The sequence below is a fragment of the Dermacentor variabilis genome, chromosome 6, assembly GCF_050947875.1.
Source record: "Dermacentor variabilis isolate Ectoservices chromosome 6, ASM5094787v1, whole genome shotgun sequence".
Taxonomy (NCBI): domain Eukaryota; kingdom Metazoa; phylum Arthropoda; class Arachnida; order Ixodida; family Ixodidae; genus Dermacentor; species Dermacentor variabilis.
Window position 1 is genome coordinate 172,130,684 of NC_134573.1, and position 13,053 is coordinate 172,143,736.

The following is a 13,053-nucleotide window of genomic DNA, read 5'->3' on the forward strand; positions in this document are numbered from 1 at the left end:
AGTGAAGCCTATACAAAACGCATATAAGATTTTTGTTTGCAGTTTCGGAACGCATATGAGACACATCGAATGCGAGTGTACTGGGGTTCAAATCTTGGTGCCACTGTAAACCCACCGGCTTTAATTCAGAGATGTCCCTACGCCTGATGGCTCGGCTGCTTGTGGCTGTTCTATTCTGGACAGACAAGGCCTTACAGATATTTTTCGTATGGTCTATGGTTTCCAACAGCACACACTGTGTAAATGTAAATCATGCGCCGCGGCTCCGGTGGCGAAGTATAGCTGCCGCCGGGATCTCAAATAGGCGCAAGTTCGCGCCTGGCCAAATGCTTAGAGCTTGCGCAACCTCCAAAGGCTCTTCCCAACACGAGCGCGTCCCCACCCGTTTAAGAATCCGTGCGGTAAACTACCACTATGGAAGCGTACCGGGCCTTCTTTTACGTGGTTTTGCGCCCGTGAGCCTTCAACGGGATTTCACTTGGCTTATGCAGGCGCCTTCCCAATGCTGTTCATGCTTGAAGAAAGCCGGCTGTCAGGCAGGGCGCCGCCTGTACCTGCTTGTTTAACTGTTGGGTAACAGGAGTCAGCGCGCTTTCGAACTCACGACCTCTCGCAGCCGATGCGGTGGATGCGCAACACGAGGCCACGGCTGCGAAAAGTCAGTCAGATGCGGTCACAGAAGGCCCGGGTTAATCCTTTACTACCCGTGGTTCTCACTAGCGCTTGCATTTTGACGTATTAGCAGTGTATTTAGTTTCGAATAGTACAAAGCAAAAAGTTATTCTTTTCGAGAGGTGAAATTACTTGACCCAAGCGTACGTGTATATTTATTTACTCTCCAAAGTAAGCGTCTTCTCTCTCCTGTCGGCTTTTAGAGTGATTGAATGTGTACGTCTTATGACGTCAGTGAAAGGTGCGCCAGTGGGGCCGGGTGCGCGCCCCGTGGCAGTACAGAAAGTCGAGGCGCACGCGAATGTCGGCAAAAGGCGTGATCGAGCACGCACCGGCGGGAGTGCTCTCTTTGTGCTCTCTTGCAGCGCCGCGTCTGCGCGCGCACTGCAGGAAGTCACGAAGGGCCGGACAGACACGAATTGCTTTTCTTTTTATCTTGCAGCGCCGAAAGGTGGCGCAGCCCGGACATTGCTGGGCACCTCGAGAAACGACTCGGTGTAGAAAAGGTCACGTGTCAGGGTTACCCGCAGGTAGGTGTTGCGTGCCGCTCATCGCCGTGTCCTTGTTTGCACGTTGAGCTCAACAACCTCGCGCTATTGTAACCGTAACGTTCTTCGGTTATCTTTTATTTGGGCTCTCGATGACGTCTGCGAAGGGCCGCGCAAAAAAAAAAAGAAGGAAGAGAAAGCTAATCTTCATTGATTTTGTTGACTATCTGACGTCTTAAGGGAAGCAGTACTGTGGCTAAGGGAGACATACGGGATGAGTTCAGATAAACTTTGACCGCCTGGGATTCTTAAATATGCGCTCGAGTTGCCCTAAGCAAACACACGAGCACGGAGAGAGACACATTGTAATTTGCCGTTCCCACTGGGCATGGAGGTTTATATGCCTAATGCGCAAATTACAGATGCTGCGTGGTCTGTAAAAAAAAAAAAAAAAAAAGGAGAAGAAGAAGAAACATTACCGTCAACATCGTCATAGTCGTCGTCGTTGTCTCCTTCCTATACTCATGCTTGTAATCATTATTGGCATCGCCGTCATCATGATATTTAATCCACTGCAGGACCGTAGCAGGTGTGACACCAATACCGCGGGCACTTCACAACGAAGGTGATAGCGATAACCATATTCCATCGTGTCTTTTACTCGTGTCAGTCTCTGCTGTTCCCTACTGCACACAATTTATCAGGCGAAAGAAGCAGTGTGTAACAAGTGAAGCCTGCACCTTGGAACAAACCACTTTTTTTTTTTTTATGGCAAAAGAAAAAATCAAATTTAGCGGCTCCTACAAGAAACAATCCGCTAAGAGAACAAATTGCTGCACGCGAAAATATTTTACCGAGAGAGCGACCTCTTTTCCTTTGATAAAAGGAATACGCCTACTCCTGTCTTCTTTCTTTGCCTGTACCCCGTTGCAAATTGTTACTGCCTGGTAACAAAAGCGATGGAGCGGAACAGCGGTAGTTGTAAGGGGCCTAGTGAGGCCGCTGCAAAATAACATGACGGCGACGTCGCTGTGAAAAGAATAGGTCCCGCGGCCCCTTCAACGCGCAATGTTGCGGCAACGTTATGTGTCTGGTCGCTCGTTTCCGAGGTTTTGGCAATCTTCTGCCAATAACCGCGGCGTACGTATTTTATTGTCGTACAGTTGGACGCCGAAGTGACGCAACTGCCTTGAAAAATGTGCGACGAGAATGTCTAAATGGCCTGGATATCATATGGGGGTGCGCACCGCGGTGCTATTTCTTTTGATTTGTCGCACTGAGGACGTATTTTTATCTAGAAATAAAGGCTTCATTCAGTCACGCGCGCGCTCCACAAGCTTTTGTAAAACTTACTTGACACAGTAGATTCTCCATAGTCTCTCAGTGCGTTGTTTTTTCATTGACATTATCATGCGCCGTTATTTTGCCTTCTTGCCACTTTGCCGAGCTGTCGTCGGTTTTGGACCTACATACCCGCGTAACTCAGTCTAGCGGGTATGTAGGCTTGCTGGTTATTGCTCTCACTTATGATGCGCCTTCTACGCCCAGAACTTTGTGAAATTCATCGCGAATTCGGTGGTTAGAGGGCTCGTTTAATCAGATTACATGTGTGAGCAGCGTTGTGCATTCTTGAACCTACGTGAGTACAGGTGATTGCTCCCGAATGTCTGTATACACACAACGCTCTACCCGTCATCGGGCTGATGACGGGTTGGGCACTTCACCGAGCACAGGCTCTAAGCTCGAGCATCTGCGGCACGCGATGCTTTTGGCAATCCGGTTGCCTACGTCCGTGCGTTCTTCTTCATGACAATACAATCTACTTGAAACTTAATAGAAACTGATTGATTGATTGATTGATTGAATAATTGCTTGCTTGCTTGATTGATTCATCGATTTTATTGATACCATGTTTCACTATTACGGCGCAGCGTTTCGCAATCCACAAAGTGCTCTCAGGCTTTCACAGTAGGGCCCTCCTGAAAGTGCATAGTTCGAAGTTTGAAAACCCACTCAGAAAACCTATTATTAACCCATCATACGCGCGCTTTAATGACTTTGTTAACATCAACGGACCTGAGAATAAGTTTATAGATACTCTGTGTCCGCTGCTGCGCACATGGACTCTCACCTTTCGCCCTTTCCATCTTTCTTGCAATGTCTCCTGCACGGTAGCCTACAGCACATCCATCGGGTTGCCCTTCCAGCCTTGCCTCGTTTTCTATCACTCTGTCTCACTCTATCTGCTTGTTCGCTATTATTCATTATATATGTACCAGCCGCCCATAGCAGTAGTCATCGTAGCAGCTCACTGTTACCGTTCGCTGTCCTGACCGAAGGAGACGTGCTTCAGCTTTCCATATAGTGCACGGATTAAGTGAAAAAAAAAATGAAGCAAGGATATATTAAAGAAAATTGTGAATAATTTGCTCACGGCGCTGTTTTTCTGACTTTGCTTTCTTGGAGAAAGTCTTCCTACACATAGATAAGCTTCTCGCTAGAGGCTTGCTTTCACCCACCCTATTGGTTAGGTTAGGTTAGGCTCGAACGAGATCAGATGACGTTAGTCAGATCCGGCCCGCTTATGCAGTTTTGCTTCGTTGTATCGAGCTATGGTCGTTCTCGTTTGGGTCTCTTGGTCATTTTTTGTCTGTTTGTGCGCGTGCTCAATCCAGTTGTGCTCGGAGCAGTTCCTGGTTTCAAGTTAACGAGGGGATGAGTGACTAAGCAAGAAAAAAGGAAGCACATGAGAAAAGATGGTTAGAATGAAAAGGCGCAATAAGCAAATGACTAGCAGGGAGTCCATTCACATGGATTTTATATGTCGTGTGCAAGGCCATGACGATGTGAAACTCCATAAACGCAGGCCGGAACTACGGATAAAGGCACTTCGCCTAACGGCGCAGGCATATACCCAGAACTCGTTCGTTACACACTCTCTCTATAAATATGTGGGATGTCGTGTCTACCGAAGGACGAATCCCAACATAAAAATGCAACGACTCTTTAATCGACTAACGATGGCAGCGGACGGGCATACCAACGCTACGTTCGTCCCAGTAGCGGAAGGTACAAAGCGGTCCTTCTCAGCCAGGCAGCCTGTTTGTATAGACACAGTCGGTGACGTATATAGCGGGTGACGCGGCGGTGGCGCTATGCTTTATCGGCCACGCACTCCAGCGTGCAGCTGTGTTATGCTGGACCGGATGATAGGAAGACGGAGGGTGCGCAGAAATATGCGCGGAGTGTGTCGCCACGAATATATACTTCGGGGAGCCGCATCAATACGACTAATTACTGTCTCGAAAGGTGCATACTAGAAGAGACGGACACACATTTTATCAGCCTGCTTCTGCGAGGAATAAAAATAACGAAAAATTCGAGCCAAGCAGTGAGCGAAGCGAGGATATCTATCACCGTGCTATTTTGCCGAGATACTCACGAAACTTAGCAGACAGCCGACAGTAGACAGCCGACACGGCCAGTGGGCCCTCTGCTCGAAAACAAGCGAATCGTCGTGGGTAACTGTGCGATTCGAGGCAGAGACGGGCACGCTAGCTGCTGACGCCAGTGCGACACGTGGCGAAAGTTATTTTTGCTCATAGAGGAGAACGTAGTGCGTGTCCTATACATAACCAACATTTGCCGGATTAAGTAGCAGCCGGACTCCATGGCGAAGTTCTGCAACTCTCGAGATTGAATAGGAGTAGTTAAACAACTCTTGCTTTTGCCCTTACTCAGCTGTAGAGCCGAGGCTTAATAACAACAACAAAAGTAAGCTTGCGAGAAACGGTAAAGGATGGGAAAGAATTCTCCTCGAGATTTAAGTAATCCCTGCGGGAGCGGCCTCTCTAAGAAGGAGCAACCGCTTATGAGGAAAAAAAAATAGGAATAAAAGGAAAGAATGAATTAATAAAGGAACACAGAAAAGAAAAGATAACAAAATTAGGACAAGGCGCGGTGGCTCGATGGCTGTGGCATTGCTCAGCTGAGCACGAGGTCAGGAGTTCGATTTCCCGCCGCGGCGGCCGCATTTCAATGGGGGCGAAACGCAAAAACGATCGTGTGATTGAGATTTAGGAGCGCGTTAAAGAAGCCGAGGTAGTCAAAATTAATATGGAGCCCTGCACTACCACGTCTCTCATGGCCACAGTGTTGCTTAGGGGACGGTAACCTCCACGAATCAAATTAAAATAAAAAATATGGGAGGGAGGGAATTGTAGCGAAACTGAGTAGGGTGAGGAACGAAGAAAAGGAGTAAGGAAAGAAAGGAGGGAGAAAATAAAGAAATTATGGACTTAACACACGGTGGAAGAAGGAAAGGAAGAGGGAATAAAAGAGGAAGTAATAGATTTTACGAAGGCTAAAATTATGGGAGTTGTTAAAGAACGAAGGAAGGGATCGGGAAGAGACAGGAAAGAAAGAGTGAAGTAATGATGAAAGAGTAAAAGGGAAAAAAAAGGAAGGAAGAGAGGAAGTTAGCAATAATAGCTACCAGTTCGCTGCCTTACATGGAGTGAGGCGAAAACAGGCTGGGAAAGGTGAGAGTGAGCGAGAAAAAGTGAAGGAAACATAAGTCCCGGTGGCCACACAGCGGCCAGACACCGCGCAGTTACAGGACGTTCTTAAACGGGCTACGAACGGGCTCGCGAACAGCGCGCTATACAGAGGTGGCAGGTGAGGGGTGCCCACATGTACACTCACAGGCATCGACGAACTGGTATGTGCCGTGGAAGACGTCGGCGGTGTCGTTCTCGTAGTCGGTGTAGAAGCCGATGACGAGCGTGCGGTGCATGGAGATGCGCCGCCGGGGAAACACGCGCCCGCAGTAGCGGCCCCCGAACGGCGTGCTGATCAGGTCGCTGCTCGGGTCGGCCAACTCCGTGTACAGGTCCACGTACTCGCGGCTGCAGCTGCGTTGAAGACGAAAAAGAGGCATTGCAGGCCACAGCTCTCTTTACGCAACGGGGCATCACACGAGTACCGCGCAACGTTTGATGCGCCAGGCTATACACAGCGCCTGCGAACACCGCCTATCTACAGACGCCACAAAACGCCCGCAAACTCGCCGTAAAATGTATCGGCGCCCCGCTTATTGTTTTCTTATGTTGCCTTTCTTCAAGGCTTGCGAAATAAGATCACAGATTTCAATCTCAAATGTCTGGAAGCTGGGGCTAGCTTAGGCATTCCTGCTATGTCGACTTGCATTGATCGCAGTTACGGTACAGGTTTCTAGGTAAATTTAAAGAAATGTGAGATGAACTGAATAATTCACGAAATTATACGTTGTGTGCGGGTTAGTTATTCGCGATCTCTCTGACGATTACAAGAAATTTTACTGTTTCGGTTGCTGGTGCGCGTATTTGCCAGCATGAAATGTCTGCTTTGTTTCGAAATTCGCATCTTCAATAACCCGGAGATATGGTTACTGCTGACACCACTTTTATTTCGTTTCTGTCGGGACTCATGGTTTACTGCCGTATTATACGCTTGGCGATAGTTCATCCCGTGTCAGAATCGCGAATCACTGCATGGGACATTCGTCCGCGTAGTTCACGTTCATGAATACGTTGCCTTCATTCAACCCAGTATTCTGCAGGCTTACTTCTATTATAATAACTTTACGTTCTCTAGAACGTGTTCGTAGACTTCTTGTAGGCTGTTCGCATTATTATTGAGTTCACTTTCTGAATATATAAGTTCTACAATTTGTGAAGACAGCATATACTTCCTAATAAAGTTTATATTTTGCCTTTTGAGACTCATAACCTTACGCTTCAGGTCTGTGAACATTAGTGAAGAAAATTAGTCAAGTAATAAGTCCACGAACTGTATGTAAACGACCTGTAATGTTCAGAGAAAACAGGAAGTTTGGACGGGGGGGGGGGGGGGGCGGTAGAGGAACGAGACGCCAATGGCTGGAACCAGAAGGCAGTCGTCCGGTTTGCTACCCTACACTAAGGGAGTGGTTAAGCAAGACCGAACACAGTTACAGTGACGTTTCACTTCGTGAACGCGGGTTACGCGCAAGCGTATCGGTGCTATTCCCTTTTTGCGCATTGCGCGTAGTCAGGTATAAAAATGCCTTGAGTTTCAGTAAGTGTGGTGGTTTTATAAACTGTAAGGTTCCATTAGGAAAGATGGTAAGGCACTGTCAGGAAATGTACAATCTTTATTATTTCAAGCAATTTGGTAATGCACTATTCACACCTTTAATTCCCCCCTACTTCTCCTTCTTCCTCTTCTGGAGTCTCCAGGGCCGGCCAAGTCCGCTCCTTTTGCCGGCATTGTTCAGCTCATGCCCGGCGCTTGGCGACGACTTCGGGCTCAGTCGACTAACGCTCGGCCTTCCGCCGCTTCCGTTGCTGATTCGTCCTTCTCGGTCGGCGCTGAGCCTCTCGATCGCGAGACGAACCCGGTGCGTCCTCAGCGCACACGGGACCCGCAGCATCTGCCATAGCGGGCCTCCGCCTACTCTCCTCCTCCGCGACCCTTCGCATAACGGCACCTATACTTTCCTCTAGGTGACGTTGCCTTGCCGCGCGCTAGGCGCATTCCTCCGTACTTCTCCCGGCGCGCGATTCTCTACTCCGCCTCCAAGCGCCTTCCTCCTCCGGCGCTTCCTTCCCTCGCGGCGACACACATAATCTCGACGATTTCACAGACGGGATATGTGAGGTTGCGCGTAAAATGGAAGGAAAAGCGGGGGAAAAAAGAGAAATAAAGAGAACACACGCGTGCTCACACGCGCACCCACATAAATAATGTTCAGACAAATGTGCATAGAGTTCCGATAGGGGTGTCTAATTTTTGCGATGATTGATTCATTCGCACTCTTGCGAGTTTGGCTTAGGAAACGAGCTTGCTGCATTTTCTACAAAGATATGCTGGGAACATGTAACGTGGGTAGCACGAGAACTAAAAGGCGCGAAGAAAAGCATTATTGTGTTCCCGTTTCCTGCCGACTGCCCCTCGTTATATCAGACAAAGAAGGTCTGGGAACCGACAGGTGTCCTCAAGCATAGCAGACATCGGTGGAATAATAATATAAAATAATAAGTTTGACAGGGAAGGAGCAGGCGAGTAATTTGATAATAAGGTTGTCTTCACTAAGCTAAGCGATAAGCTTGACTCAACAAAGTGTCGAAATTTAGCAGTAATACGCCTTCGGTGCTCGTTTACCAGCACAACGTAATCGCTTCACGTCAGCTTAGCTTTACCGGGTGGCCTTACCATAGGGCGCGTTTTAAAAGCTCGCTAATGCATTATCGCTGTTCCTTTTCAGTTCCCGTCAAAGTTGTCGGTTTAGCGCAAATTTTAACGCGCTCCGCGTCAGGAATGGCCTCTTCACCTTTCCACGCCAGGATCGTTACACTTAAAAGCTGATGAATATTTATTCCGTGAACCGCCCGCTGGTCACCAGAAGCGGCAAGTGGACTTGACGGTGGTAAAGAGAACGAAGAGGCATGCCCGAACTCATTCCGCTCCATCGATGATGGTCGGCGCATTAACGCTGAAAGCACTCGCACGCATGCTAAACAGAAAGGCCGGATGGAAAGTCCTTGAGCATCGAACTGGTCTCACGGGTAGGCCGTGTCTGCGCCTCATAAAATATTTAACGCCACTTGAGGTAACGCCAGTTTCCTGCGCGATCTGCGTCTGCTCGCTGTCGTTTGCGGCCGTCGAGAGTCTGATTGAGACGGTCGGCATAAGTTGCGCGCTCTCGTCGTATTACTGTCTTGTTAGTTGCCTTTTCTGGTGTGGAGCGCTGGCTTAACGCTGCGTTAAACTGGCCCAGTCTCATGCCCTATTGCAGTTAAGCGCTGACACGTTAAACTTCCAAGTCACCGGCGACTTCCAGCAAGCGAGTATAGCGGGGCTGGCTTCACCGCTGGTGCGCGTTTGAAACACAGAGGAAGACAGCGATCCAAGCAAGACAGGAATTCACAGGAAGATGGAGGCTTGACGTGATGGAACAAGCTATGTCTCGTGGAACCAACGTTCCGACAGGACGACTTGTCTACGTCAAAGCATTGGCTCCAGTGACTATTGCCTGTTCGACCACTGATGACCACATGAGGAAGGTTTAGTGGAGAAAAGATGGAAAGGTCTATCTGAAGCCTCGTGCCTCGTGCATCCATTCTCCCATTCTACACTGAGGAACGGAAGAGGGGCAAAAGGGGCAAAGGGAAAATTGAGGATGGAATGGAAGCGGGCGGAAAAAAAGCGAGAGTTAATGAAGACAGAAATGTAGGGAGGTTAACCAGAAAACGTACGACTGGCTACCCTAACAGGGAAAAGGAGAAGAGGAAATAGAAAAATAACAGAGGAAAAATGACGATGACGTAACTACAGAGTCCAGCGCCCTGCAGAGATTCTACAAGAATTTTTTAGTGAGAAGAAAGAAGGCAACACTATCGCTTGTGGTTGCGGTAGTGAGGTGTGTCCAGCGGTATTTTTACAGAGAACTGATTTACAGAAGAATTTATTCGGTTCTCAGTGTCTTTGTCTAACTACGTCACGGAAAGCTGCCATCGCGATGACATGTCAACAATGGGGTGAAATGAACGTGAAATGTCGAAAAAAAAAATATCGAAGCATCGCGCGTGGCAGCACCTGCGTACGGATTGCGTGCTGGGGCCTTTGCACAACTTATATCGCTCCAATTATATACAATTCAGTGTGTAGATTTTAGTTTTTTATTTTCTATTATACGTACTTAACTACCCCATAAGGCATTATTATAGGTGTGTTTAGTTACAACTTAAAATTGGCAACGTACATGCATGTGAATGGCCCACATATTTACGGGCATAGCGCTCCCCGTTCTCCCAAACTTCAAAGTGCCGCGTGCTAAAGTAGACCAGCCGCAGAGCTTGACGAAGCATTTTGCCATTCGTATGCTGGCTTTGAAGCTTCTGACAAAGACTGTATGCAGAAGTATTGCTATTGCAGTACTGTTCCGCCTCTGTTACATAAATCAGTTCCTCCTGTCCTCTGTTTCAGACATTCGGCAATTAAAGGCGGATGACTTTCTGGGTCACATGCTCACAGAGAGCCGCTGCAACTACATCACGATACAAAATCCGGAACGGCCGCTTTGTGGTCTGTTTCGTTTCCACAAATATCGCAGCTGTAAAATTCGGCACAGCGTCAACGCGCTTATGCGCTTATGTGAGCGATGGTCATAAAAAATTTTACTTACGATGCCCGACGAGTTATCTCGACTCGTATAATACCGAAAGACGGCGTAAAAAGCGCGCGACCGGGACTAGCGAAATTACTTTCAGCTTCTGCGCTCCGGTTTCGCTTAGAATTGCCTTCCGTTTCTCTTCGTGGGTGTCTGCGCGTGGAGTGAAGTCGCTGAACTCCGCGATGGAGAAGGGGAAAACGCCGAGTGGCTTGCCGTGAAGTTGGATAGCACCGGCACGACTGCGTGGTGCCAGAAGAAATGCATGCAGTGTTGTGGAAGCTGTGGAGTTGCGTTTATTAACTGATGTGTACAGTCTAACATCTAACAGACCAACGAATGACTGATTTGATGGCACTGCACAAGGTTGTATACGAAGAAGACGAAAAGGTCACATGAATATGGGCGAGCAGGAGAAGAAGCCTCGGAGAGCAGCCAACGTTTCGACGAGGACTCTTTACTGTGTCAGGGCGAAGAACTGCGTCAGGGCGTGTTATTGCCCTGACGAAATAAAGTTCCGTTGCCAGGACGTTGCCTCCGGAATCTGGATCATCTTGTTCACGCACGGTTGGTCAATCGCAAATCCTTGCAACTGGTGTCACCGGCTTTTCTGAAAGTTCTAATTGTCACTAATATGTAACTAGACCACAGAAAAAAAAAAAACGATGAGCATTTTGGCACTGACAGCCTTAAGTTGAGCTATAGGTCTTTGCGTAGAGCATTGTGCGTTTATGAGTTAATGCGCAAGGCTATAAGTGATCACAACTGACATCGTAAATGTGGTGCAAACGATAATAAACCTGCCGTAGAGTGACGCCAAAAAGAAAACAGACGCGGCTGCTAGCACGACGAAAATATAATTGAAACAGACACTGTGAAGCGTGCTGAGGAATGAGAAAACAAATTTTTAGCTTTCTTCGACTGGCGAACCATCGAAAGAGATAACAAGATTTATCGTCGCACTTGAACTCCTCGGACGGTGTCCTAATTATACGCTTGTGCGACATATTGGTGCGACTCCGCACCCAAGGCAACATATCTGCTGCACAGGAGGAACAGCACCCCGGCAACTACCAGGCGTCTCAGAACGCCGGCGCGGGGAGGGTTGCCGCCAGTGACATTGGAGCCGTCGAACCTTGATGACGCACGAGATGAAGCCGATGGGAAACCGTCGACGTTTTGGTCAGCGTCTAGTGAAATGTTAGACAACGCTAGCTCGACGTTCCTTTTTTCCATTCCGCTCAGACGAGTGGGTTCGGAGAGCAGCTCAGCAGAAGCGCTGGTGTGCTCATGGTGCACATGCGCACTATGCTCATTGCTCCGCCGTCGAACCGACTGAGCGTCCACTTCGCTGTCGCCGACAAACGCGCTCCGCGTCTCTGGATATACTTTCTAACCCTGCGAGTGCGAGCGGTGCATGCGTCGTCGATAGGAGGACATCACGACGACAACGGCACGAAAGCGCGTCGAGTGTCCGTATTATAAATGCGAAGGCATTATATGCCCCACGAAGCGGAAAATCCGCCGCCCTTTGTTATCATCCGACGGTACTAAAACCCACGTGACTGGGCGATGACGTCACGTTCCCTGTGCTGGACCTGCTGCTGCTCGCGCTCTGAAATCTCGTGGTGAACTCGTGGAAATCTCGTGGAAATCTCGTGGTCAGCATCGGATTGGCGCCGTGGACCACTCCCAAAATTGGATTGAGGTGGATTACAATTAGTTAAAGTGAATTAAGGTGGGTACAAATTAGAGCAAGGTGGACTAAGTTGTACTGAGGCCGTTTAATGTGCATTAAGCTGGATAAATGGGGATTAAGGGGAGTTAAGGTTGGTGCAAATTAGAGCAAGGTGAATTAACGTGGTTTTATTTTAAGGTGATAACTTAGCCAAGTCTTCATGCTTTCGCATTCAAATCACGTAAGGATACTTCAGTGACTTAATTTTTGCTATCCCAATAAAAAATGCAACAAAGTTGTTTGCTGTCCGAATAGCGACTCAATGTCACAGAAATGTATTAAAGGTCGAGAGGCTTAATTTATGTAGCTTTAGAGTTTCGACCAGAAGGCGTTCGCACAGAGTCCTGGCACAAGCATTGTACGCCATAATTCAAAAGAAAATAAATTAGCTAGTACCTACCTAAAACAGTCAACTATTGTACACGCAATACTTTGAATAGTATTCTGATAAACATTCAAGGGACGATCTCGGTTAGGATAGTCTCCTGAGTTGAGCATTCAATACAAGGAAGTACGTTATCACAGAAAGTAGAGTTACTCTTAAAGATAAATATACACCGATATGAAATCTAAAACAAGGTTAATTGGGTGTGTAACGCCTAGAGCAACTCATTGCTAGCCTTTTTCTAAACCTTTTTGCCCCTTAAGGTGCGGGAATCATTTGACAGAAAATGAGTCTCAGGTAGTGTCGACAACACTGGGTAGCAGTTCAATACTACGATTTATAAGTGCAGAAAGCGCCTAAATTTTGCCAATTTGTGAGACACGTAATTGGCCTGTGCACTGTAGGTTACAACTAAGCAAACTGCAACGGCGCCCACTGGCCACTCACGATGCGTTCTCGAGCAGAAGAAACTTCGCGTACCCGTATCCTGATTGGCTCACGGAGACCTTCACGACGCTGCTTGGAATTACTGTGTGGTACATAAAATTTTCCACCAGTGGCCGAACACTCGCATCGATCC

At 48.0% G+C, this 13,053-nt stretch overlaps 1 protein-coding gene across 1 annotated transcript in view; it reads right to left on the reverse strand.

Annotated features, from left to right (window-relative positions):
* LOC142585789 (cubilin-like) overlaps positions 1 to 13,053 on the reverse strand; it is a 270,644-nt gene that overhangs the window by 42,629 nt on the left and 214,962 nt on the right. Inside the window, exon 4 of the mRNA XM_075696798.1 lies at positions 5,865 to 6,073. Coding sequence (XP_075552913.1) covers positions 5,865 to 6,073 — 209 coding nt within the window. The remainder of the gene's footprint in view (positions 1 to 5,864; positions 6,074 to 13,053) is intronic.